The sequence below is a fragment of the Thamnophis elegans genome, chromosome 1, assembly GCF_009769535.1.
Source record: "Thamnophis elegans isolate rThaEle1 chromosome 1, rThaEle1.pri, whole genome shotgun sequence".
NCBI classification, from domain to species: Eukaryota; Metazoa; Chordata; class Lepidosauria; order Squamata; family Colubridae; genus Thamnophis; species Thamnophis elegans.
Window position 1 is genome coordinate 16,770,152 of NC_045541.1, and position 22,555 is coordinate 16,792,706.

At 44.4% G+C, this 22,555-nt stretch overlaps 1 protein-coding gene across 1 annotated transcript in view; it reads right to left on the bottom strand.

Annotated features, from left to right (window-relative positions):
* Positions 1-912: 912 nt before the first annotated feature.
* The window catches only part of FAM171B (family with sequence similarity 171 member B), a 43,646-nt gene continuing 22,003 nt past the window's right edge, over positions 913-22,555 (bottom strand). Inside the window, 10 exon segments of the mRNA XM_032236521.1 lie at positions 913-2,825; positions 2,828-3,046; positions 3,049-3,505; positions 3,507-3,709; positions 3,712-3,760; positions 3,763-3,835; positions 4,382-4,457; positions 14,804-14,920; positions 17,447-17,617; positions 21,682-21,840. Coding sequence (XP_032092412.1) covers positions 2,530-2,825; positions 2,828-3,046; positions 3,049-3,505; positions 3,507-3,709; positions 3,712-3,760; positions 3,763-3,835; positions 4,382-4,457; positions 14,804-14,920; positions 17,447-17,617; positions 21,682-21,840 — 1,820 coding nt within the window. The 3' untranslated portion in view covers positions 913-2,529.

Consider the following 22,555-nt stretch of genomic DNA (forward strand, 5'->3'; position numbering starts at 1 on the left):
CTACTATACTTCCATTCATAGTACAAATGTAAGAAGGCCTTTTTATTATTTATATAATTCATTTCTCTGTATTATTTCAAACAAAAAAGCCCTATGAGAATATTAAAAAGATAACTCAGAAATGTTAATAGAATTTTTTTTCTGATCACACATAATTAAAACTGATTTTTAGCAAGGTAGGGTACTTTCTGTTCACACTCAGAAAGACCATTACCTTGCTATAGTTGGAACATGATTTCTGTGCCACCTGTCCCCCATGAACCTATACGTTTCTGTATACAAATTTTTCTATTTATTTCAATATAATGAGACAAATGAATTTTGAACTGAAAAAATAGGGTGGTTAATGCTTCAACCACCTTCAGCCTTACTGCAATAGAAATAAGCCATTCCTCAAATGATTATGAGATGATGAATGAGAAAAGCCTCTAGTTTGCAATAAGTTTCATTTTACTTTGACTTTAGGAACTTTCTGATAACAAAATAGTATCATTAGATTTTTCTAGCTGATTGCAAAAATCAAAATTCTGGAAAATACTTTGGTTAACAGGCTTCTCTAGCTATAATTCACTTATGGATATCAATTTTTCTCTTAGCCCAAAATGAATTATCGGAAACAAATTTATATTCAAAAACAAATGAACATTGTGAACATTTTTTTCTTCTATAGTTCCTTCTTTTCTATTCTTACAATCAGTTCTTCATATAATCAGTGTTTTAACTCTATAATGAATTCTATAACCTAAGGATGGCTGTTGTCTTACAGGCCAATCCCAGCTTCCATTTAATTTATACAAACACCCCAATTGAGAATCCCTGAACATGTTCATAGTGCACAATCCAGTTATGACACACAGTAGATACTTCTAGTGAATGGTAAATCAGTTGACAAAGTACACTACCATGTTTAGTATAAAGACATGTATAATTGTCCGGCATGAAATTTACTTTTGTCCTATTTGCAGAAATGGCTAATGCCATTTAACATTTGTCCACATCTTTAATGCCTCTTGTCAAGTCCTCCTTCTATCCCCATATGTTCACCCTCCCATTTTTACACCAATTCTCCTACTTAAAAGTGTCTCATAAGACATCTAATGTAATGGATGGAGATTTCCATTTTGTATTTAAAAAAATTACAAAAGATATACAGGTAATACAAACGTATCAATATCTTAATTGCATCTCCACTGAAAAGGTAATGGTGAAAGTTGTTCAGGGGAAAATAATAGGTTGTCTTGTAATTTCAGGTAGTGATGTATGCATTTTTAACTTTTAATTTGGATACTTTTATATGAAACAAGTTCCACTGAAATCAACAGAATCTAATTCCAACTAACCATATTTAGAGCTGTAATATGTATTTCAGAGGACTCCATATAGATTCCAAAATCCATAACTTTCATTAAGGAAGACTTATCTATACATGTTGGAATCCTTCCCCAGGGAATCTTCCAAAATCTTCATTTTGCATACTATCAAACTATGGTGTTCCCCTTTTCTGCCTTACAGATTTATTATCAGATTAGAAATTATGGGTATAACAAAGTGGTCCCATCATCCCAATTTTTCATTAATGATTATAGTTATGGCTAAATTTATCCAATAGATTTCAACAGCTCATAAGCAACTATTGAATTTCATGACTTAGAAAAAGCTAGCTGAAAAGGGAGGCATATATCAAATTGCTTAATACCGCACCTATTTTGTCTTTTTAAGGCTAGTACAGAATGCTGTTTCTGGTGGGAAATATCTAAAAAGGCATCTTTTTGACCATGTTTACGATGGCACACATTGTGGGCATAAAGGGCCAAACTCTGCATTCATTACACTAATATAAATCCAGCTATCCTAAAATGGAGCACAAATTTGGCTCAATACAAATTGGAATGGCAGAAGTCTTCACACTAGAAATACCTTCTGGATAATAGGTCCTTAATTTCCCCTCCCCAACCAGAAAAGGCTATATAGGAATTATAGTGAGGCAGGATGTTCTATTAGATTACGAAATACAAGATCGTCTATCGGCATTTCAATGAAAAATACCATACTACACAATATCAAACCATATTATGACAATGTCCATTATCAGACACTAGTTGCAAAAATAACAAACACTTTTCCCTAAACCAATGCAATTTGGTATCAACAAAACTTCTCATTTATTAGACAGGAATCTCATTTACCTGTCAAAGCAAGTAAATGCTTAATTTCAAAGCAAGTAATGAGATTCCATACTGGTGTCTTCAGAGAATGAATGAATGGATACAGCACAGATAATCTTTACATACAGTTTTAGAAACATCCTGATGTTATAACAACTGTTGAAAGCAAGGTGAGCTAGTTTGCAGAAACAATACTTTTTATGAAGATGTAATCTGCTCTGTCTCTCAAAAAAAAAAGCAATCTCACCTAAATCTGACTGCCCCACTGAAAATAACCAGTGCAAATTTACAAATAAAATGATAGAGAGGAGGAGGTAAAGTCTACAGGACATGAAACAATCAGAAGATAAACATCACTGTAATGTTAGTTTTTTGGAATGAGTGGTCTCTCGTCTTTCTTTTTCCAGATGTTCGTTTTGCTGTCTGTCTTAATTAGACGTGGTATTCCCTGTTTCTTCCCAGGGGGAGGGCTGGCCTCATGTTTTTTGGCCATGTTTTTTCTTTTAGGCATCTCTTCCAGGAGCTCTTGCTCTACGATGGGGTCATTACTTCCTTCTGGCATGTGCTTCACAGCTTGATCCTCCGGGGTGGAAAGCCTGGTCCCACATTCAATGGTACTCAGATCCAAGTCTTCTAGGTAAAGTACCTTAGAATGCTGCGTGCTTTTATAAAGGTTTTCTCCCTCTCCAATTTCCGACTTGGATTATGCTCATTCATGTCCACACCTGAGTCTAAGCTAGTATCATTGCTCTCGGTCTTCCTGCCCTTCTTGAGATCAATGAATGAATGCCTCACTTGAGCTATTGGTTTGCCATCCAGTGACACAAACCATGCTCTTGGATGTGGACACTGTTTTCCTTTTGAAAGCTCCAGTAAGGTTGCTCTGAAATGCCCTGAAGTTCTGATGAAAATGGTGTCATCACCACAGCTTCATTTAATGTTCCTGGGACAGAAACCGACTCCAGCAAGCTACTAGTGTAGCGACCCCAGTTGGCAGTCTGGGGGGACAAGCTTTGTTGCCTATCTACAGCCACTGTTTCATCTCTGGAAGTCGGTTCCTGCAAGAGAGCGTGCATTGGCATTTTGGGCAATGTCTGGGTATAAGTTTCATGGCTCATACTCTCCATCACAGGGGTATAGACTAACTGTCCTTTTCTTGGTAAAGTAGCTGACTTTGCAGCATGGAGTTGCTCCTGGGAGTGAAATAGTTCAGATGTTTGAAGCATAGCACCAGGCTGACTATAGAGATGTATTAATTGTTCTGGGAGGGAAGAGAGCCCATAGATTTCCTCAGTCATTGGGAGATACTGATTCTGTTCTTGTACATTTGGGAAGGAGGAAGGCTTCCATTGAGGTGTTTAACTGGCGAAAGATGCCTCAATTCTGTTTTGGCTTCCAAGGACTGGGGGAGCTCCTACACTGGAGATTTTTAGCAGAAAATTGATAAGGAGTACCTTCCGTGTAAACTTTAAAACTGTCTTGGACTTTCCTTTCCTCACCTTCAGCTGAAACCCGTCTCTGGGGGCTATAAATGCTACTCTGGGTGAATACAATCTAGATTTGTCATCTGGCTTCAAAGAACCCTTTGGCTGCATCAAACGTGATTTATGTGAGTTGTTGAAGTTGTTTGGTCTTTTTTAAAAATGTCTAATTTAGTAGGACTTTTCTTTCTCTTTTTTGGATGGCCACATTATCCCTAAAAAAAAGAAACAAAATAAAAAGGAAATATTAAAACTATGTTTTAATATAGATCAGTGCAATTAGTAGTAGTCTAATGCCACCAGCTTATTTATGTAATTTACAAGCTTATCTTTCTTGTATAGGAAGAAAACATCCACTTAATTTTGGATTTTACCAAATCATATATACCTACCTATATTTGAAGCAGACTATTGCCACCACTAAATCAATCAATCTATCTATCTATCTATCTATCTATCTATCTATCTATCTATCTATCTATCTATCTACTATCTATCTATCTTAATTGCACATTCGTCAGGATTCTTCAAAAACAGTATAAAAGAAGCGTATTACAGAACATGTAGGGTGGAATTAGCATTTCCTTTAGGCGTAGAAAGTGGACCAAATTGTAAATCAATTATCTTTCAAAAGCAGAATTAACATGAGCACTAATTCTATGCTTTCAAACAATGTATGCTGTAATCAATTATGTGTGTGTGGGCGGGATGCATTACCATCATATCCTGTCTTACCTGCAATAGCAAAGCAGAAGTGCAAAGAACCCAGCAATGATGGTGATAGTGCCTCCTAATATCGCCGTGAGGAATACTGTGTGGTAGGCAGTGATATCTTAGTAACTGTTGTAAGAATGGAATCTGGTTTTTAATCGGAGAAAGAAAATACAGGGAGAAATGGAGAGAAGTTACTGGTTTTTGCATTAGCACAGACTGAGCATTCCGATATTTTCAAACAGTGTTCTTCCTTTACAATCCTGACACTGTTCTTTCAGCAAACACAAGGAGACATTGCTGCAAGTTTCCAGCAAAAAATGGAATAGAGAGGTTCACTTCAGAGAGCATGAGGTCCACAATTTATTTATTATAGAAGCAGTTTAATGGTATGCAAGATGCCCTGAAATCAGTTTCATTCATTGTCTTAATATTGATGGGGTTCTACCTCAGTCAAAATCATTCAAGCAATATGCCTACAAGTAGTTCACAGGTGTTGTGACCCACCAGCAGCAGAGACAGACTGTGAGGAGTTTGGGGAGGAGCATGGTCAATCCTGGAGGTTGAGGAAGGCTCGGCGAGGGCTCTGCGTCAGAGGCAGAGATGGGGCCAAGGCCGTTTGGCAGTTCTCAGTTGCCTTCAGAGCTACACAGCAGTGAGGCAGAGGAACAGCTGGTCTGTTCCCAATGTGTGCATGTGCAGAGCTACTAGAAGAAAAGAACAGCTAAGAAATCAGGTTGACTTGGAAGTAAAGTCACAGGTGGACGGTGAATGGCCCCTCCCATAGGAAATAAAAGAGGAGCGTAAGGGGAGTAGGCTTTTGCAGAAAACAATTCATTCGTTCATTCATTCATTTCAGGAGTGTGAAGATCTGTCCCATGAATCTCAGAGATTCTGTGCCAAGTCTTTCCTGGCACAGCACTGAGTGTGGAAAATATTTACATGGCAGCTTTCCAAGCTAGATAAGGTCTGTGGTCATAACTTCACTTTTGAAAGACTGTTTACTAGGCCTTTTGCTGAATGTGAAATGAGAGGTATTCACATTCGTTTAATAAAAGAGGTTTTGTCAGGACCAGGAATCTGCTTCATGCTTTTTGGGGTTACAACAGCAATTGGGATAAGAATTTGGGTTGCTAAGCAATTGTGGTCATAAAGTGTGACATCACACAAACAGACCGTTGGCTTACCTGAACGGTCGTTCTCGGGGCACTGCGAAGAGAGCCCAAATGCTGGTTAACACAGCCTATCTGCCCTGGACTGAGTGATGTTTTTCTTGACCACGCCTCCCTTTGCCTGCACATGCTCAATTCGAAAACGAAGGAACCGTCCTGTAATCAATTACAGTCAATACAGCACAATCGTTCAATACTAACACCCGGGTGGGTTTGGGCTCTCTTTGCAGTGCCCCGAGAACGACCGTTCAGGTAAGCCAACGGTCTTTCTCCAGTGCACTGCTCAGAGAGCCCAAATGCTGGGACATGCCCAAGCTATTGAGTCCCAGGGTGGGGAAGCGCCGAAGCCTCTGGCATTTCAGCCACTCTTGTAATACTCTTCTGCCAAAGGATGCTTCGGCTGAGGCAAAGGTGTCAATCTTATAGTTTCTAATAAGGCCGTGGGGGAAGCCCAGGTGGCCGCTCTACAAATGTCTAGGATAGAGGCCTGGGTTGCCCAGGCTGCAGACGTTGCAGCACTCCTGGTGGAGTGAGCGGTGATTCGTCTCGGAGCCGTCTTGCCCTGGTTGCTCATATGCCAGTTTGATGCAAGCACGTAGCCAACGTCCCACAGTGTGAGAGGAGACCTTGCGGCCCAGGGACGCAGGGAGGAAGGAGACAAGAAAGCCTCTGACCGGCGGTAGTCCTTTGTTCTCTTTACATACGTGCGCACGGCCCGTCTCACGTCCAGCTTGTGCCACTCACGCTCCTTAGGGTGAGAAGGATGGGGACAGAAGTTGGGCAAAATAAGTTCTTGAGTCCTGTGAAACAGGGAGTTAATTTTCGGAGCAAATGACGGATCAAGTCTCAATATTACTCTGTCCGGGTGAACTACGCACAAATCCTCCCTGACAGAGAGCGCAGCAAGCTCGGCTACCCTGCGAGCGGATGTAATGGCCACCAGGAAAGCGGTTTTGATGGTGAGGTAGCGCAGACTGGTCTTTTTTAAAGGCTCAAATGGGGCTTTGGTCAGGGCCTTAAGCACAAATGGAAGATCCCATGACGGATACCGGTGAACAGTTGGAGGGCTGATGTTCGCTGCTCCCTTGAGAAAGCTCTTGATCTGGGGGAGCTGACTCAGCGAGCGAGAGGAGCCCTTTGCCAGGATGGTAGACAACGCTGCAACCTGGCATCTGAGGGTGCTGACTGCAAGGCCCTTATCCAGACCCTCTTGCAAAAAGTCTAGGGTCTGGGGGATCGAGGCTGAGGAGGCCTCTATGTTCCTAGTCTTGCACCACCGTGAGAAGGCGGCCCAGGTGGCATCGTAGATTCTAGTCGTAGAGGGCTTCCTGGACGCTTGGATTGTCCGAATGACCTGGTCAGAGAATTTTTGCTTTCTCAGGAGCTCCCCTTCAAGTGCCAAATGGCTAGCTGCAGCCACTGGGGCTCCGGATGGGTGATGGCCCCCTGGCTGAGGGCAATCTTGTCCCGGGGGATTCTCCAAGGTCTTTGAACTGAGAGGCTGACCAGGTCTGCGTACCAGGGCCTTCTGGGCCAGAAGGGAGCCACCAGAATGAGGTCTGCCTTTTCGGTCAGGAGCTTGTTCACCACTTGAGGGATGAGCGGAAGCGGAGGGAAGGCATACAGAAGTCCCTGAGGCCACGCTGACCTCAGAGCATTTGTTCCCTCTGCCTGGGGCGAGTGGTAGCTACTGAAGAAGCGTGGGAGCTGTGTGTTGTTGTGTGTGGCAAACAGGTCTACCTGTGGCTTGCCGAACCTCCTCACGATCTGCTGGAACAGGTCCGGGTGCAGGCGCCACTCCGAGTGGTCGATGCGTTGGCGGCTCAGCCAGTCTGCTTCCCGGTTGCTTACGCCGGAGATGTGATCTGCACTGAGAGAAGCCAGATGACGTTCCGCCCACCTGCCCAGCGCTTCTGCCTCGAGCATGAGGGCCTTTGATCGAGTGCCCCCTTGCCGGTTTATGTGCGCTTTTGTCGCCACATTGTCTGTCATCAACAGTACATGAGCCCCTCTTACTAGAGATGCGAACTTTCTCAGCGCTAGGCGAGCTGCCCTCAGTTCCAGCCAATTGATGCTGTGGGCGGCCTCCCTCTGAGTCCATCGGCCTTGGGCTAGGTGGCCCTGACAGTGGGCGCCCCACCCAGGAGGCTGTCATCCGTGGTGACAACTAGTCTCTCCGGCTCCTTGAACAGGCAGCCCTTCCTGACTGCCTTGGACCTCCACCATGCCAGAGACCGGATCACCTTTCGTGGGAGCCGAACCCGCCTGAGTGAGTTGCTGTTCCTGGCCCTCTGCACTGGCAGCAGAACCACTGCAGCTCCCTGGCGTGAAGGCGAGCCCAGGGAACCACCCCAGGCACGAGATCATTATCCCTAGGAGCTGGGACAGCTGAATGATGGGTACCGACCTGGCAAGGCTGCAGTGCTTCACTCTGCGTCTCAGGTTCGACAGCCGGTCTGGCGAAAGAAATACCTGGCAGGAGGTGGAGTTGATGACCGCACCCAGGTGCTGTATACAGGTGGATGGTCGGAACTGGCTCTTCTCCATGTTGACAGAGAAGCCATGGTACTGCAGGGTCTGCACAGTTAGAGAAACATCGCGGTATGCCTGCTTGGTGGTGAGAGAGTGAATGATTATGTCGTCTAAATCAGTGGTCCCCAACCCCCGGTCCGCGGACCGGTGCCGGGCCGTGGAGTACCTGGCACCGGGCCGCGCAGCGGCCGGGGGCCATGATCCCTGCTGCCTCTTCACCCACACGCGCAGCCTGAGATCAACCCCGGGACTCGAACCCAAGAGCCGCCTCTCCGGTCCAAACCCCACTCCCACCCCGGCCGCCCCGCCCGGCCCGCCTTGGTAGCCCGTGGAGACGGAGCGCGTTCGGTTCACCGCTACCTGGGGGCGCCGTCCCCATGACGTCACCGCGGAGTCCTCGCCTCCTTCCCTGGCGAGGCTTTCTCCCCGCCAGCCAATCAGAGGCCAGTCCGCGAGCAAGCGGGGACAAGTTGCTGGCCGGTCGAAGCAGAAGCGGGAGATTGGAGGGGGGGGAGAGAGAGAGGAGAGAGTGAGAGAGCGAGCGCTGGGCGGGTGGCAGCGCGTTTCCACAGCGGACTAGGCGCACCGCGGGCTGCCAACCCCCCCCCCCCTCCACACACACACACACATACACACACTGCCTCCCTGGCAATTGGCTGCCCAGGAAGGGAGCGGGGAGCTTTCACAGATAGGAACGTGATGGGGTTTGTTTTCTTCCCCCACTCCTGAGCCCTTTTTTTTTTTTTTTGCTTGCCTTCTGGGGTCTCCGCCGTGGAGCAGCCGAGGTCAGATGGGGAGGCGGGGGGAGAGAGAGAGAGAGAGAGAGAGAGAGATGGGCGGGTGGCAGCTGTCTGTAAAACATCTTCCCCTCCCCACCTCCTGGCAGCCAATTGCCAGAGAGGCACGGTGGGGGTGGTGGGGGGTGGTGGGGGTGGAAGGAAATAAAAAGAGAAGTTGCCCTTTCATTTTGCAATCTCTCTCTACGACCTTGTTTCATTCTCTTCCCTTTTGTTTCGTCCTCATTTCTCAATCTCAGCAACTTTAACACTTTTGGACTTCAACTCCCCAAATTGCCCAGCCAGCTAGATATGATAGATAGATGGATAGGTGATTGATAGATAGAGAGGGATGGATGGATGGATGGATGGATGGATGGATAGATGATAAATAGATAAATAGATAGATAGATGATAGATAGATAGAGGATATATACACATACACGCATACACACATACATACACAGAGAGAGAGAGAGAGACAGAGACAGAGACAGACATGGATGGATAGATATCACAGAAGTGAGTACACCCCCTCACATTTTATCAATATTTAAGTATATCTTGCAGCAGTTTAGACATTAATGGCTGGGGGCCATGATCGCTGCAGAACAACGCCCCCCCACCCCTGCGCGCGCTCAGCGGGCCACGGTAAAATTATCAAAGGCTGACTGGTCCGCGGCAATAAAAAGGTTGGGGACCACTGGTCTAAATAACATTCCAGACGAACCGGATGGTTGCGGAGATGAGCCGCTAGCACTGCCAGAATTTTGGTGAATGTTCTGGGCGCAGATGATAGCCCGAAGGGAAGAGCCCTGTACTGGAAATGCTTCCCTTCCGCGTAGAACCTCAGGAACCGCCTGTGGGCCACATGGATGGGGACATGCAGGTAGGCCTCTTTGAGATCTATTGATGTCAATAGGTCCCCCTCCTCACACAGCCCAGGATGGAGTGGAGTGACTGCATCTTGAACCTCTTGTAAGCCAGATGCTGATTTAGGCTCTTGAGGTCCAAGATGGCCCTCCACCCCCCTGAACTTTTGGGCACTAGGAAGAGGATCGAATAGAAGCCCCTCCCCTGCTGATCCCTGGGGACTGCTCTATCGCCTCTATCTCTAGGAGATGGCAGATTTCTGCCCTCATGCGTTCCCTCTTTTCTGGGTTCCTGGGGGTAGGGCAGTGGATAAACTTTCTTTGGGGAACGGATAGGAAGTCCAGGAGAAGGCCCTTGCGAATGGTGTTGAGGACCCACTTGTCCGATGTTATCTCCTCCCACCTGTCGGCATACAGCCGTAGCCGACCCCCGATGGGGGGATCCCTGTGACCGTCACTTTCCCTTACGAAAGGGCCGGGATCCACCACTGTTGTTTCCTCCTCCTCGGAATGGTCTCCGAAAGAAGACTGGGATTGGTGGCACGAGCCCCGAAGGATCTGTCTTGGTGCCTATCCCCCCCTGCCTGAAAGGGCCTCTGATAGGAGGAAGGGTGAGAAGATTGCCCTGTTTCCTGGCTCCTGTAGGGTCTCTTACGAAAGGACCCCGCCCCTTTCCCGGTCACCCCTTTTAAAGGTTGCCGGAAGGATCTTGCGTTTGTCCTTGGTTCGGTGACAAACTTGTCCAGGGCCTCTCCAAACAGAAAGCCCCCTTTAAATGGGGCCGATGCCAGCTTCCATTTAGCCTTCATTTCGGCCTGCCAGTGCCTGAGCCATAGGAGGCGGCGGGAGGTGATATTGGAAGCTAGAGCTCTGGAAGAGAATTTTGCTGCTGTCAAGGTGGCATCCGCCGAATACTCGACAGCGGTAATAATCTTGGTTAGCTCATGGCGCCACCTAGATTTCCTGGGCGGGGGTCTGGACCTGAGTTGGCGCAGCCAGAATAGGGTGGCCCTAATAAAAAAGGAGGCAGAGGTGGATGCCTTGATGGCCCAGGCAGACGCCATGTGTGTTTTCTGACATGCCTTTTCCGACCTCTTATCTTCTGCCTTAAGTCCCTCTAGGAGCTCAGCTGGCAGGTTGGAATTGGAAGTCAGAGACACGACTGGGGCATCTACTTCTGGGAATTTGAGGATTTCCTCCATTTTATCTTCTACTGCATGTAGAGTTCTATCCCCCCCACTGGGGTTGGTCAGGGTGCCCGGCTGTAGCCACTGGCGCTGTACCGTGTCCATAAATAGGTCTGGCACAGGAATAACCTCGGGAGTTTCTACTGTCTCTTTGAACAACCCATGCTTAAGATCCTTGGAAGTGGAAGCCTGAGAGGCCTCAGGTCTGGAAGTGGGGCCTAACTCTGTGGCCGTCATGGCTTTGTGCAAGATAGACTTGAATAATGACGGTTGAAACAGGCCAGAGAATTTTGGCTTGTCAGGGTGGGGTTTTCGTCTTCGGAAAGGGCGAAAATCTCCCCTTCTTCCTGCTCAGAACTTGATAACCCAGAGTGAGAGGGGCTTGAAGATGGGGAGGAGGATACAGGCTCCTTAGAGGTGGAGGCCCTAGGTTTGCGTTTCTCCTTTGGGGCCTTGCCCTTGCGAGAGCCCTTGCGCTTAATGCCTTTAGCTATCCCTTGGGAGATGGCTAAGGCAATTACCTCCCTCATTTCATCTGAAAGAGCAGGACTTTTTCCCCTTTTTTTCTTTTGCTTACTGGGCCTGCGACGGCTAGGCCTGCCTGAGCTGGATCCACCCTTCCCAAAGGGGGAATTCTGGACAGAATCTCGTTCCTCTCCGATGGAGGAGCTAGGGGAGTCGGGGTACCCCCAAGATGCTTCAGGAGATGGATCCCTGGATGCATAGTTATCCCCAGACAAGAATTCACTGTCCCCGGGGGATTGGGCCTCACGATCAGGGGAAGCTGACTCCCTGCTGTGACGGTCTGGGCTAGGTTCTGGCTGAAGGGGCCTTGAAACCTCCCTGGGATCCACTGTGGCTCTTGGAGAAGACCTTTCAAGTGAGCCTTGTGCCCTTTGCCTTTATTTACAGAGGGATCCAGCTTGCAGCGCTTGCTGGAGGGCCCCACCTGATCCCCTAAGGCCTCCCTGCATTCCTCAGCCATTTCAGGTCCCCACGAGGCCTGGAAGATAGCTGGAGTTGGGATGGGCACGCGCTGGCCTTTGCAGTCCAAAAGCGCTGGCAGAATCTCCAGGAGGGAAGGGCCGCCTTGGGGTCGGATTTCCTTCCTCCCACCGCCCTCGGTTCCCCGAGACTTAGCTTATTTTCCGGAGGGAGAGACTAGCTGGCTTCCCAGACTAGCCCCCAGCCTCCCCGCGGCGTTCTGCAGTCGTTGAGGGCTCGCTGAGGCTCCGTTGGCTGGCTGGGCTCTTCTTGCTGCCTTGTTCCTCGCACGCTCTGAGCTCTGCCGCTCTGCCCAGTGAGTCGGAGCGATCCAAAATGGCGGGGGGTGCGCACGCAGCCGCTTCCCGCTCTTCCAGCCCTGAAAGGCGCGCGAAGGCTCCAGCCGTCGCTGCTGTTGCCGGGCAAAATGGAGCAGGCGAGGGAATCCTAGCAATCCGGCTCACCTGCTTTAGAGCCTTCTCAGAGCCTTGCTGGACTTTTCCTCCCCCTGGGACGCCCCTGTTCCAACAGGGAACTTGGTTTATCCCACTAATTGCTCCCTTGCTAGCCAGCCCCCGCTGTGCAAGCCTTTCCAACCCCCTGCAGTGCTTGCAATTAGCAACAGCAGGGAACCCGGCAGCCCTTCTCTTAAAGCGACGGAAGCCTCACTGGAGGCAATAGACAGACCTGATGTAGAAGCATGATTTCCTCTATCTGAGAATTTAAACGTGGTCCAAATTGGGAAACTTTTTCCAGCCTTTCTGCTCTTAGACTGGAGCTCTCCCAAAACAGCCCTAACTCGGGCGGACTGAGTTTTCGAATTGAGCATGTGCAGGCAAAGGGAGGCGTGGTCAAGAAAAACATCACTCAGTCCAAGGGCAGATAGGCTGTGTTAACCCAGCATTTGGGCTCTCTGAGCAGTGCACTGGAGAATTCATGGTTTAGCAACAGCAACCTTAGCGGTCTAGGCTGCTGTTGTATCCTTAAGACAGCACAAGTTGTTAAGCAGGAAGAGGTGAGAGTTCCAGGCAAAGAAGCCAATAGGTGAGGGCTGCAGGAGAGAGCTATGAACAATAGCAATAGCAATAGCAATAGCAGTGGACTTATATACCGCTTCATAGGGCTTTCAGCCCTCTCTAAGCGGTTTACAGAGAGTCAGCATATTGCCCCCAACAATCTGGGTCCTCATTTTACCCACCTCGGAAGAATGGAAGGCTGAGTCAACCCTGAGCCGGTGAGATTTGAACCGCTGAACTGCTGATCTAGCAGTAGCCTGCAGTGCTGCATTTAACCACTGCGCCACCTTGGCTCTTAGCCAAGTGGGGGAGCTGTCACAGGCAAGTGCTAAGGAAGGGGGGCAGGTGTGTAGGTGCAATGGAGGGCCCTGCAGGGAGGCACTATGGAGTACAGGTGGACACCTAGGCCAGCACATGGACTGGTGCCACAGGTGGGTATTACAGAGCACACATGGGGGTACGGGTGCCACAATTGATGGGAGGTGCCACAGGTGTTATAGAGAGCAAGCTGGCGAAAAAGCAGTGGGAGCAAGAATGATTTGAAACCTGCTGGCTTTTGCCATTGATTTTTGCTTGTGGGAAAACCAGCAGGGAATGTCAGAAACCATAATCATGTGACTGTGGGCACCCTGCAACGTCATAACTGCAAGCCAGGCACTGGGCATCTGGCCTGCAATCTTGTGACCATGGGGATGCTGCAATGGCTGAAACTCCAAGGAATGGTTGTAAGTCCTCCCCATTCAGCAGTGTCATTGTTGCAGCAGATTGTGGTTTGTAATCTACTTACAAAAGAGCAGGACTTGAGACCACGAAAGTGAGAGAAACAGGTTTATTGGATGCATCGAGTTCAGCGTGTTCACACACCAAAATCTGAACTGCCTGAGCTCTGCCCAGGATCCTACTTTTATGCCGTGTTCCACACGGTGCATTCTCAAGGCGTTTCCATACACGAGACAAGCATGACATTTCGAAAAGGGGAAGTTCATTTGGAATGTTACAGAGAAGTACATAGGAGAAATACAAAAAAGAGAAGTTCCTATTTCGTCTTAAGCTGTCAGCAGCTTTTACCTCTGTTCTATCTCTCACCCACGTCTGGCTTCCTGTGCCCCCACTTTACAGGGTCTTGCCACACTGTTCAGCCCTATTTTTAATACTTATGAGGAAGTTTGGGGAGAAAGTTCACTCCAGCTAAAAGTCAACTTTGGGACTCCAGGGCACTAGAATGAAAAGCCAAACTAATATGAATTTATAAGGTCCATTCTATTAAGACCACCTAACCTGGCCAGCCACTGGTGGGTTTACCTGTGCAACCCCTGCTGCATCATCATAACTTTAAATATTGCTGAATGAGTGGTAATCTGAGGACTACCTGTATATAGAGAGCATTAATCCAACAAGATACATAGATCTGGGTCATATTATACAAGTACTATATTCACATGCACTTGTCCTTCCTGCTGAAGGTTTGATTCACATTCAAGCAAAAAATTAATATACAACCTGAGCAGACTGGATCTGAAGAGTGAAGCTCATGCATATTCGATTTTGCAACATGTATTCTAAATAGGACATTGCTTCACTCTAGGAACTCTTTCCTAGGCTTCTGTTAGGAACTGAATTACCATGTGATGTTAGATGTTTACTAATATAAATCTGCATATCTTGTAATATCTAATTGCATTTACCTTGGCATCATCTGGAATATTGGAATGAATATTGTATTATGACCCAAAGTCATATTTCATAAGCCTAAAGAAACTTCACCTTCCACATAAAAACAAGAGAAAAATCTCATCACCCCAATTAAATTTGGGAAGAATTAAGACTTCTAGTTCTTGCGTTCTGACTTTATGAAAGTAATAAAAATTAAGGCAGACATAAAACAATGTCAAATTCTCCAGTTTTACCTCTGGTTCCAGACAATGGGGCTGCTATCCAATATCCCAGACTTGGAGCAGTATATGTCCATACTAAGTGATCATTGATGTTCTTTACCATTCCCAAACCACGATTGATCCAAGCACCTGGTAAGATAAGACCCAAAAAATAAAATAAAGTAAGATGCTTTCTTTCAGACTTTCAACTAAAAATGGATAAATCAAAAACTTTAGGCAACTCTTTTATACTTATAACGATATACCATATTTTTCAGACTGTAAGACGCACCAGTGTATAAGACACACCAAGATTTTGAAGAGGTAAGTAAGAAAAAAAAAGTTTTTGCCTTCCCTGAGTCCCCAGCAGCACTTGAAGGCTTCAGCAGGACTGGGGCAAGGCAAAAATGTCCCTGTTTTTTGAGAAAAACAGACAGGTTTTTGCAAAAACTGAGGCTTTCTGTCTTCCCCCAGCCCCCAGCAGCACTCTGCAGGCTTCAGCAGGGCTGGGGTAAGGCAAAAAAGCCTCTGTTTTTGCAGGGGTGGGGCTTTGGGAGCCCAAAAGTGGCTGTATTTGGCGTATAAGACGCACCAATATTTCCACACCCTTTTGGGGAGAAGGTGCTTCTTATACTCTGAAAAATGCGGTACTCATAATGGTAGAAGTAATCGTATTAGAGGTAGATCCATCTAGTCCAGCATTGTTTTTCTAAAAGTAGTTAATGATGTACTTACTGCTCTATCTTTAATACCTAGAACAGGTAGTCTTCATTTAACAATTGTACAAAGCTGGGATAGCCACATAAAGTATCTCAGGGTATCACACGATCATGTGTCGGGGCAGATCAGTTTTATGACCCGTTACAGTGTTACATGGTCACATGACTGGGTTTGCTTTAAGACTGTAGTATTTGCTTACAGAGCTGTGGTAGCAAAGTGTTTAGAATGCAGCATTGCAGGGCTAACTCACTGCTCACTCTAGGAGTTTGATTCTGAGCCGATCAAGGTTGACTCAGCTTTCCATCCTTCCGAGGTGGGTAAAATGAGGACCCAGATTGTTTGAGGGCAAGAGGCTGACTCTGTAAACTGCTTAGAGAGGGGTGTGAAACACTGTGAAGCAGTATATAAGTCTAAGTGCTATTGCTATTAACCACCACCATAAAAAAGGCTTGAAAATTGCTTCTGGCCACATAGGTGTCTCAACTTATGACCTCAACGATTTACAATAATAATGCCAGGCTCAATTGCAATTGTAAATTGAGGACTATTCCTCAGTTATGCATCAAAGCAGCTAAGCATTTATTATTATTAAAATGTAGATCTTAGATCGTATGCAGGTTTTCCAAGAATGTATATACAGGTAGGTTCCATCCTTCTCGGGTTACAATGGCAATTTGGACTGTAATTGCTGTTGTTGAACAATGCAATTGTAAAGTGTGAATCACAGGGCCACGTTGCTTAATGACAGTAATCCTGGCAATCCTGGTTGCCACTGTAACTCTAGGATGTGTGAGGTTTTAAGTGAGAAGAGGCAGGCATGTAAGATAAGGAATGTGGTGGTGGTGGGTTCCACCACAAAACCGCGCTCGACTAAACCGCGCCCGACTAAACCACGTCGCTGACGTCATCAACAGGGCAACAACAGCGCGGAGACAGAAGCACGCTGTAAACCCTAAACCTAAAATTAACCCCTAAACCTAACCCCCCTAAACCTAATCCTAAACCTAACCCTAATCCTAACCCTTAACCTAACCCTAAACATAACCCTAACCCTTAACCTAACTCTAAACCTAACCCTAACCCTAACTCTAACCTTACCTTAAGTTGAATCGGCTTGCTTTCAAAGCGCTATTTAAAGCGCCCTTCTTTCTCTGCGCTGGCTGTTGTTGCCCTGTTGATGACGTCAGCGACGCGGTTTAATCGGGTGCGGCTTAGTCAAGCACGGTTTTGACGGGTCACGGTGGTGGTGGTGGGTGTGGTGGAATGGTTGCTGTGGGTGAGTGGAGAGTGCTACAGATAGATGCTAGCGAGTTTGGACAGGTCTCAAAGGGCCTCGAGTAGCTTGGTGGATGCTGTGGGAGGGCAGGAAGGGGCTTCGGGCAGGTCAGGTAGTGCAGTAGTTGGGCAGGGGGTGCTACAGACTATGATCCCTGGGACTCCATAGCGGACTCCTCAAAGAAAAAGGAGGAGGTGAGAGCTATTTCCTGGGGCAACCTGTAACCTTCCCTGTTGGCTTCCTCATTGACTTTGCCTGTGAGAAACTGGCCAGGCGGGTCACAAATGGTGGTCACATGACCTGCCTCACTACAACGTCATAATTAATTGTGAGCTGGGAACCAGAGTGCCAGGACTGCAATCACAAGACTGTAGGGATGCTACAACGGCTACAACTTTTTTAAAAAAGGTCGTAAGTTTATTTTTTTCTAACTCTAACTTGCTTTGAATAGACACTGAATGAACAGACATAAACTGAGATCTCTCTGTAGTCTGCAACCCCTATGCTCAAAAACTGGAAACAAGGATCTTGCATCAGCTGAATTTGCATCTAAGAAAACGTATTTAGGATCATCTCGATTGGGATTATTATTATTATTCACATAATAATAAAGAAAGCTGATAAAACTAAGCTTTCTTCCAGTTGTAAGCAACATTATTTGGCTGTAAGAGATCGCTCACCCGTTTTCATATCAAAAGTCCAGGCTGAGATAGGTTCTCCTGCTTTGACTGCACTTGTAGGCAGAAGAGGTAAGGTGATCTGGATGGAGCCATCCACCTGCAGTTCTTTCCCACTCGAAAATATGTTTACGCAAATTGCAGCAAGGGGAGTCAATTCAATACTTTTGAAACCTAATCATACAGAAAAGATGGCATTAATTTACTTTTCAGGAACATATAATAGTTTTGAAGCAGCTTCATAAAATGAGTGCTATTTGCAAGTCATACAGAGGGTTTTTTTCACCCACTATCTCCCATTGGCTCCTGTCAAACTACTACTATAGCTATTTAATCTGAACCTGGAAATATTCCACTCCTGGAGTAGAGGCAAATGTGCTTACTGAAAATAGCTTTCTTTTATTTAATGTTTTATTACGTTCCAATCAACACGTACATACGTAGATTGTTACATCTGTAAAAAAAAGCGGCATTTACCATACTGTGTTTCCTCGAAATAAAACAGGGTCTTATTTTCTTTTGACCCCCGAAATAAGCACTTGGCCTTATTTTCGGGGAGGTCTTATTATTTTTGAGGTTCAGGAGGCAGCTCATGGCTGCTGCTGTATTGCAATATTTTCAGACAGGGCTTATTTTCAGGGGAGGGGCTTATTTTAGCGCATGCACTCAAAAGCCTGATTATTACCTGGGAAGGATAGTAGTTGATTAAAGCAATCATATGTGAATTTAAAAACAGAATGACTTCTGTAAAGATCTTAATATCTTTATTGAAAGAAGCAGATGGCCATCCTCCCCTATACCTCTCCTCAGCTTCTGCTGAGCAACCCCCTTTTCCTTTCACCTGTATTTTTCTAATTATCTGATTATAAAAGTAGATTGGAGGTAAAATTAGCCCACTAAAGTAAAAAGAAGTCTGAAAACAAAGGCTCTCATGAGCTTCATTTCACTGAGTTTAGAAATATGGGCAATATTGAGCTTAACCACCAGATGGAGATAAAAACAGAAAAGCACTTATATTTCCCACTGTTCATAAATAAATATGAAAGCATGTTTTAGATGACATCCAACCCAAGAGAGAGATTAAGAAGTGACAGATCCCATTCACCACCCAGGAAGGAGTTGGCAAATGGATAATTTGTACTAAAGTACTTTCCAAGGAATATTGGCATGTGGTGGGGTTCAATTTTTTTTACTATTGGTTCTGTGGGCGTGGCTTGGTGGGTGTGACAAGGGTTGGTGGGTGTGGCTTAGTGGGCATGGCAGGGAAAGGATACTGTAAAATCTCCATTCCCACCCCACTCCAAGGGAAGGTTACTGCAAAATCCCCATTTCCTTCCAATCAGCTGGGACTTGGGAGGCAGAGAATAGGTGGGGGTGGCGCCAATCAGAGGTAGTATTTACCAGTTCTCCGAACTACTCAAAATTTCCGCTACCGGTTCTCCAGAGCTGGTCAGAACCTGCTGAATGCCACCTCTGATATGAATACTTGCCAATGGATTGATACAGCAAAAGGGACCAACCACCAGTTCTGATTTGTAGAGAGTTTGATCTCTGCAGCCATTCAAAAGCCAAACAAGCAGTAATGTAAATTGGCTAACCTTGATTGAATGTGATACACCTTTTAAGTGCCGAGGTGGCGCAGTGGTTAAATGCAGCACTGCAGGCTACTTCAGCTGACTGCAGTTCTGCAGTTCGGCTGTTCAAATCTCACTGGCTCACGGTTGACTCAGCCTTCCATCCTTCCGAGGTGGGTAAAATGAGGACCCGGATTGTTGGGGGCAATATGCTGACTCTGTAAACCGCTTAGAGAGGGCTGAAAGACCTATGAAGCGGTATATAAGTCTAACTGCTATTGCTATTAAGCCAAATGACCTAACCTATGGATATTATGAACGGTGGCTTCTATATGAGATGTCATGCGATATTGTATCAAAGAATAATGAATCAGCCTTACATCTACCTCAGTACTGCCTAAGCTGGGATACAACAGCTTTCCAGGTATTCAGACAATTGCTATCAATGACAACTATTAGATACTTCATGAGATATTCTTATTTCCATTTTTGTACAAGCTACTAAAAATATGAGCAGCACAATCTTATAGACATTTAATCAGAAGTCTGATTTAATTGACATTATTTTTCTTATTTATTAAAACAAATGTTATTTCGACAAGTTTTACAGAAAACAGAAAAAGTAAAAAAAAGTTAATACATTTAAAAAACCTACAAAAAAGTAAGAAGGAAGCTATCTATGCTTTTTTTCCCCTTAAAAGAATTTGCAACACTGTATAGATAGTAATCTGATGGGGGGGGGGGGGGGACAGTACAAGCAACTGCCTTTCATCCACCAGGATCTGACTGAAAACAGAAATGGAAAAAGTGAATCTTTGGTACCAGGTAAACTCAAAACAAAAAGACAGGTAGAAACTAACCATCTTCCTTTAATCTATTTTAGAGCTATATCCTGTATGCACTTCACTTGGGAGCATTGCTGCTAATTAATTAATCAGGTCACATGAAGATGAAAAAGAATGACAGCCCCTCCAACACCAAAACACTCATAAAACTACCACATGCCCTTAGGACTGAAATTGTTTTTTTTTAATGCACATATAAATTATTTGAAAGAAACATTAGAAATTTCACTATAATCTAAAGATGAAAAACAAAGTGCCTCAACTGTGTCCCCTGCTAGTTCTTTAAATGCAAAAGGGGGAGTCATATATTATTGATTCCAGCTGTGTTCAAGCTCCCTGTATCCAACCACCCAAGATCCATCTGCTCATGGCTGATATTAAACTTCATTATTACTATACTCATTAATGAATTCATAATGACTTCCAGGTATTTAACAAAGGAGGAGGTACTGAACTTTTGTGAATACCTGAAAACCTTCTCTCCAAAATTCGAAGCTATTTCTTAGAACTTCTAATGTTAGAATGGTTGGCTATATAGTGGTTCTCTGAATTTGATTTTTCATTTACAAACATGTCATAGCCAAATTCTTAGATACCCCGAAACATATCAATTCTTTTAAAAAGATTGGTGTTTGTCAAAAAAATAAGTATATTTTGTGCATCACCATTGTTGCGTCTCCAGGCATGTAAATTGTCTACCTTGTTAAAAAGAACTTTTGATAGTTTCCCTTGTGTTGTTTTAATCTCTTTTTCAGAGGTTCTGTCTTTTTGTAAATAAATTGCTCCATTCCATTCTCCCATTAAGTATCCACTTTCATATGGCAAGTCCATTGATTTATTCATAAGTTCTTTTTAAAAAGTAACTTTGTCTTCATTTGGAGCATAAATTCTCATCATCAAAATCTGGGACTCATGTAAAGTAGTTTCACCCTCCACATATCTACCATGATCCTCAGTCAGTATCAATTCTGATTGTTTAGAAATTAAGTTTGTTGTTTAAGTTCCAATGCTGCAACTGCAACTAGAAACTAATCAGCACATACCAGTTAACAATACTACGTGTTAATTTGAATGTGCAAAATTTGTTGTAACTTCATGAATAGTTGTACACTGAGGACTATCTATATTTCCTGCAAAATGGTAGAGTCATTAATATGTTAATTATGCAATAATCTTTCCTATTGGCTAATGTTACTATTTCAAAAACATAAAAAACTAAGATAGGTTTTTTTCTAGATAAATGGTTTAAGAAACAACCAAACCACAGAAATTTTGAGTAATATTTTAATTAAAAATAATTTTATTCACATTTTCCTTCCTTATTTCGCTACATTAAAAAAGTATAGATTATCTTTCTCTGTAGCAGAAATATTGAGTACAGATGCCTAAAACCTCTCCTTCAAATCATATATGCATCCATGATCTATTTTCAAATTAATATACATTTCCTTTCTTCTATTTTTGGTTTATTTTTTCACTGTCCTACTTATCATCTTTGTCATTTTCTCCTATTGATGCTGTATATCTATTTCAGTAAAATGAAAAATAAACATAAAATTTCAAGTAAGGAATGCTGGACATTTTGTCTTTGGAACTGCAGCACATCTGTAATGTAAAGCATATCATCACTACATAGTTTTATCAACTTATAGTCTCAAGGCTAATGGCTCCTTAGGTCTGCTAAATATTTCAGTCAACCATTACTCATCTAGGTGGTTACATTCAAAGCCCACAATAAGGGGATGAATACTGGCACAGAGCTTTTAAACATGAGGTAAGAATGATAAAACCTCAAGAATTAATGATCAGTCTGACTTACCTGATTTATTTAAAAGAATTCCTGTTGTATAGAAGAAATGCTCCACTTTTAAAAACTGCTGCGGCACTGTAAGATACGCTGTTACATTAGTGATATGGTGGTTCACAGGAAGTTTAATTAAGTATTTTGGAAACTGAACACTTGGCTGAGATTTCGCCTCTGAAAAATAATTAAAATTTTAAACCAGGAATTTAGTAAAGCTTTGCTTAAATAATCATATGACCAAATAAGAAATACTACAAACTGACTATGACCACGGCCTATAAAGAAAAACTCTACAAAATGCTTTATAGGTGGCATTTGCTGCCTGCAAAATTGGCCAAAAATGTATAAGAATTACTCCACCAAATGCTGGAAATGTAACCAGATCCTAGGAACATACTACCACGTGTAGTGGAAGTGTAGGAAAGGAAGGATTTACTTGGAGAAAATTCGTAATTGGTTGGAAATGATACTGAGCAACATACTGAATTCAAACCTTTTAGGTATACTATCGGAAAGTTATGACAAAGCAACCATATATTTAGTGCTACATATATTGACGGCAGCAAGAATTATATATGCCAAATATTGGAAAAATGTGAACACCCCATCAGATGAGGATATAATTAGGAAAATCTGGGATTGTGCTGAAATGGATAGATTAACTTTAAAAATTAAAGATAAAGAAGATTCAAAATATTATTGGACATGGAATACATTTTATGAATTGATAGAGATAAGAGGTAGAAATGAAAGGGAAAATAAGTTTACGAATGTCAATAATTGTTAGTATGGAAAATAAAGATGTATAAAACTATGACTATAGTATGGGAGAAATTGTAAATAGGTTAATGTGAGAAATTTAGTTAAAGCTCTTTTTCTTTTCTCTTTT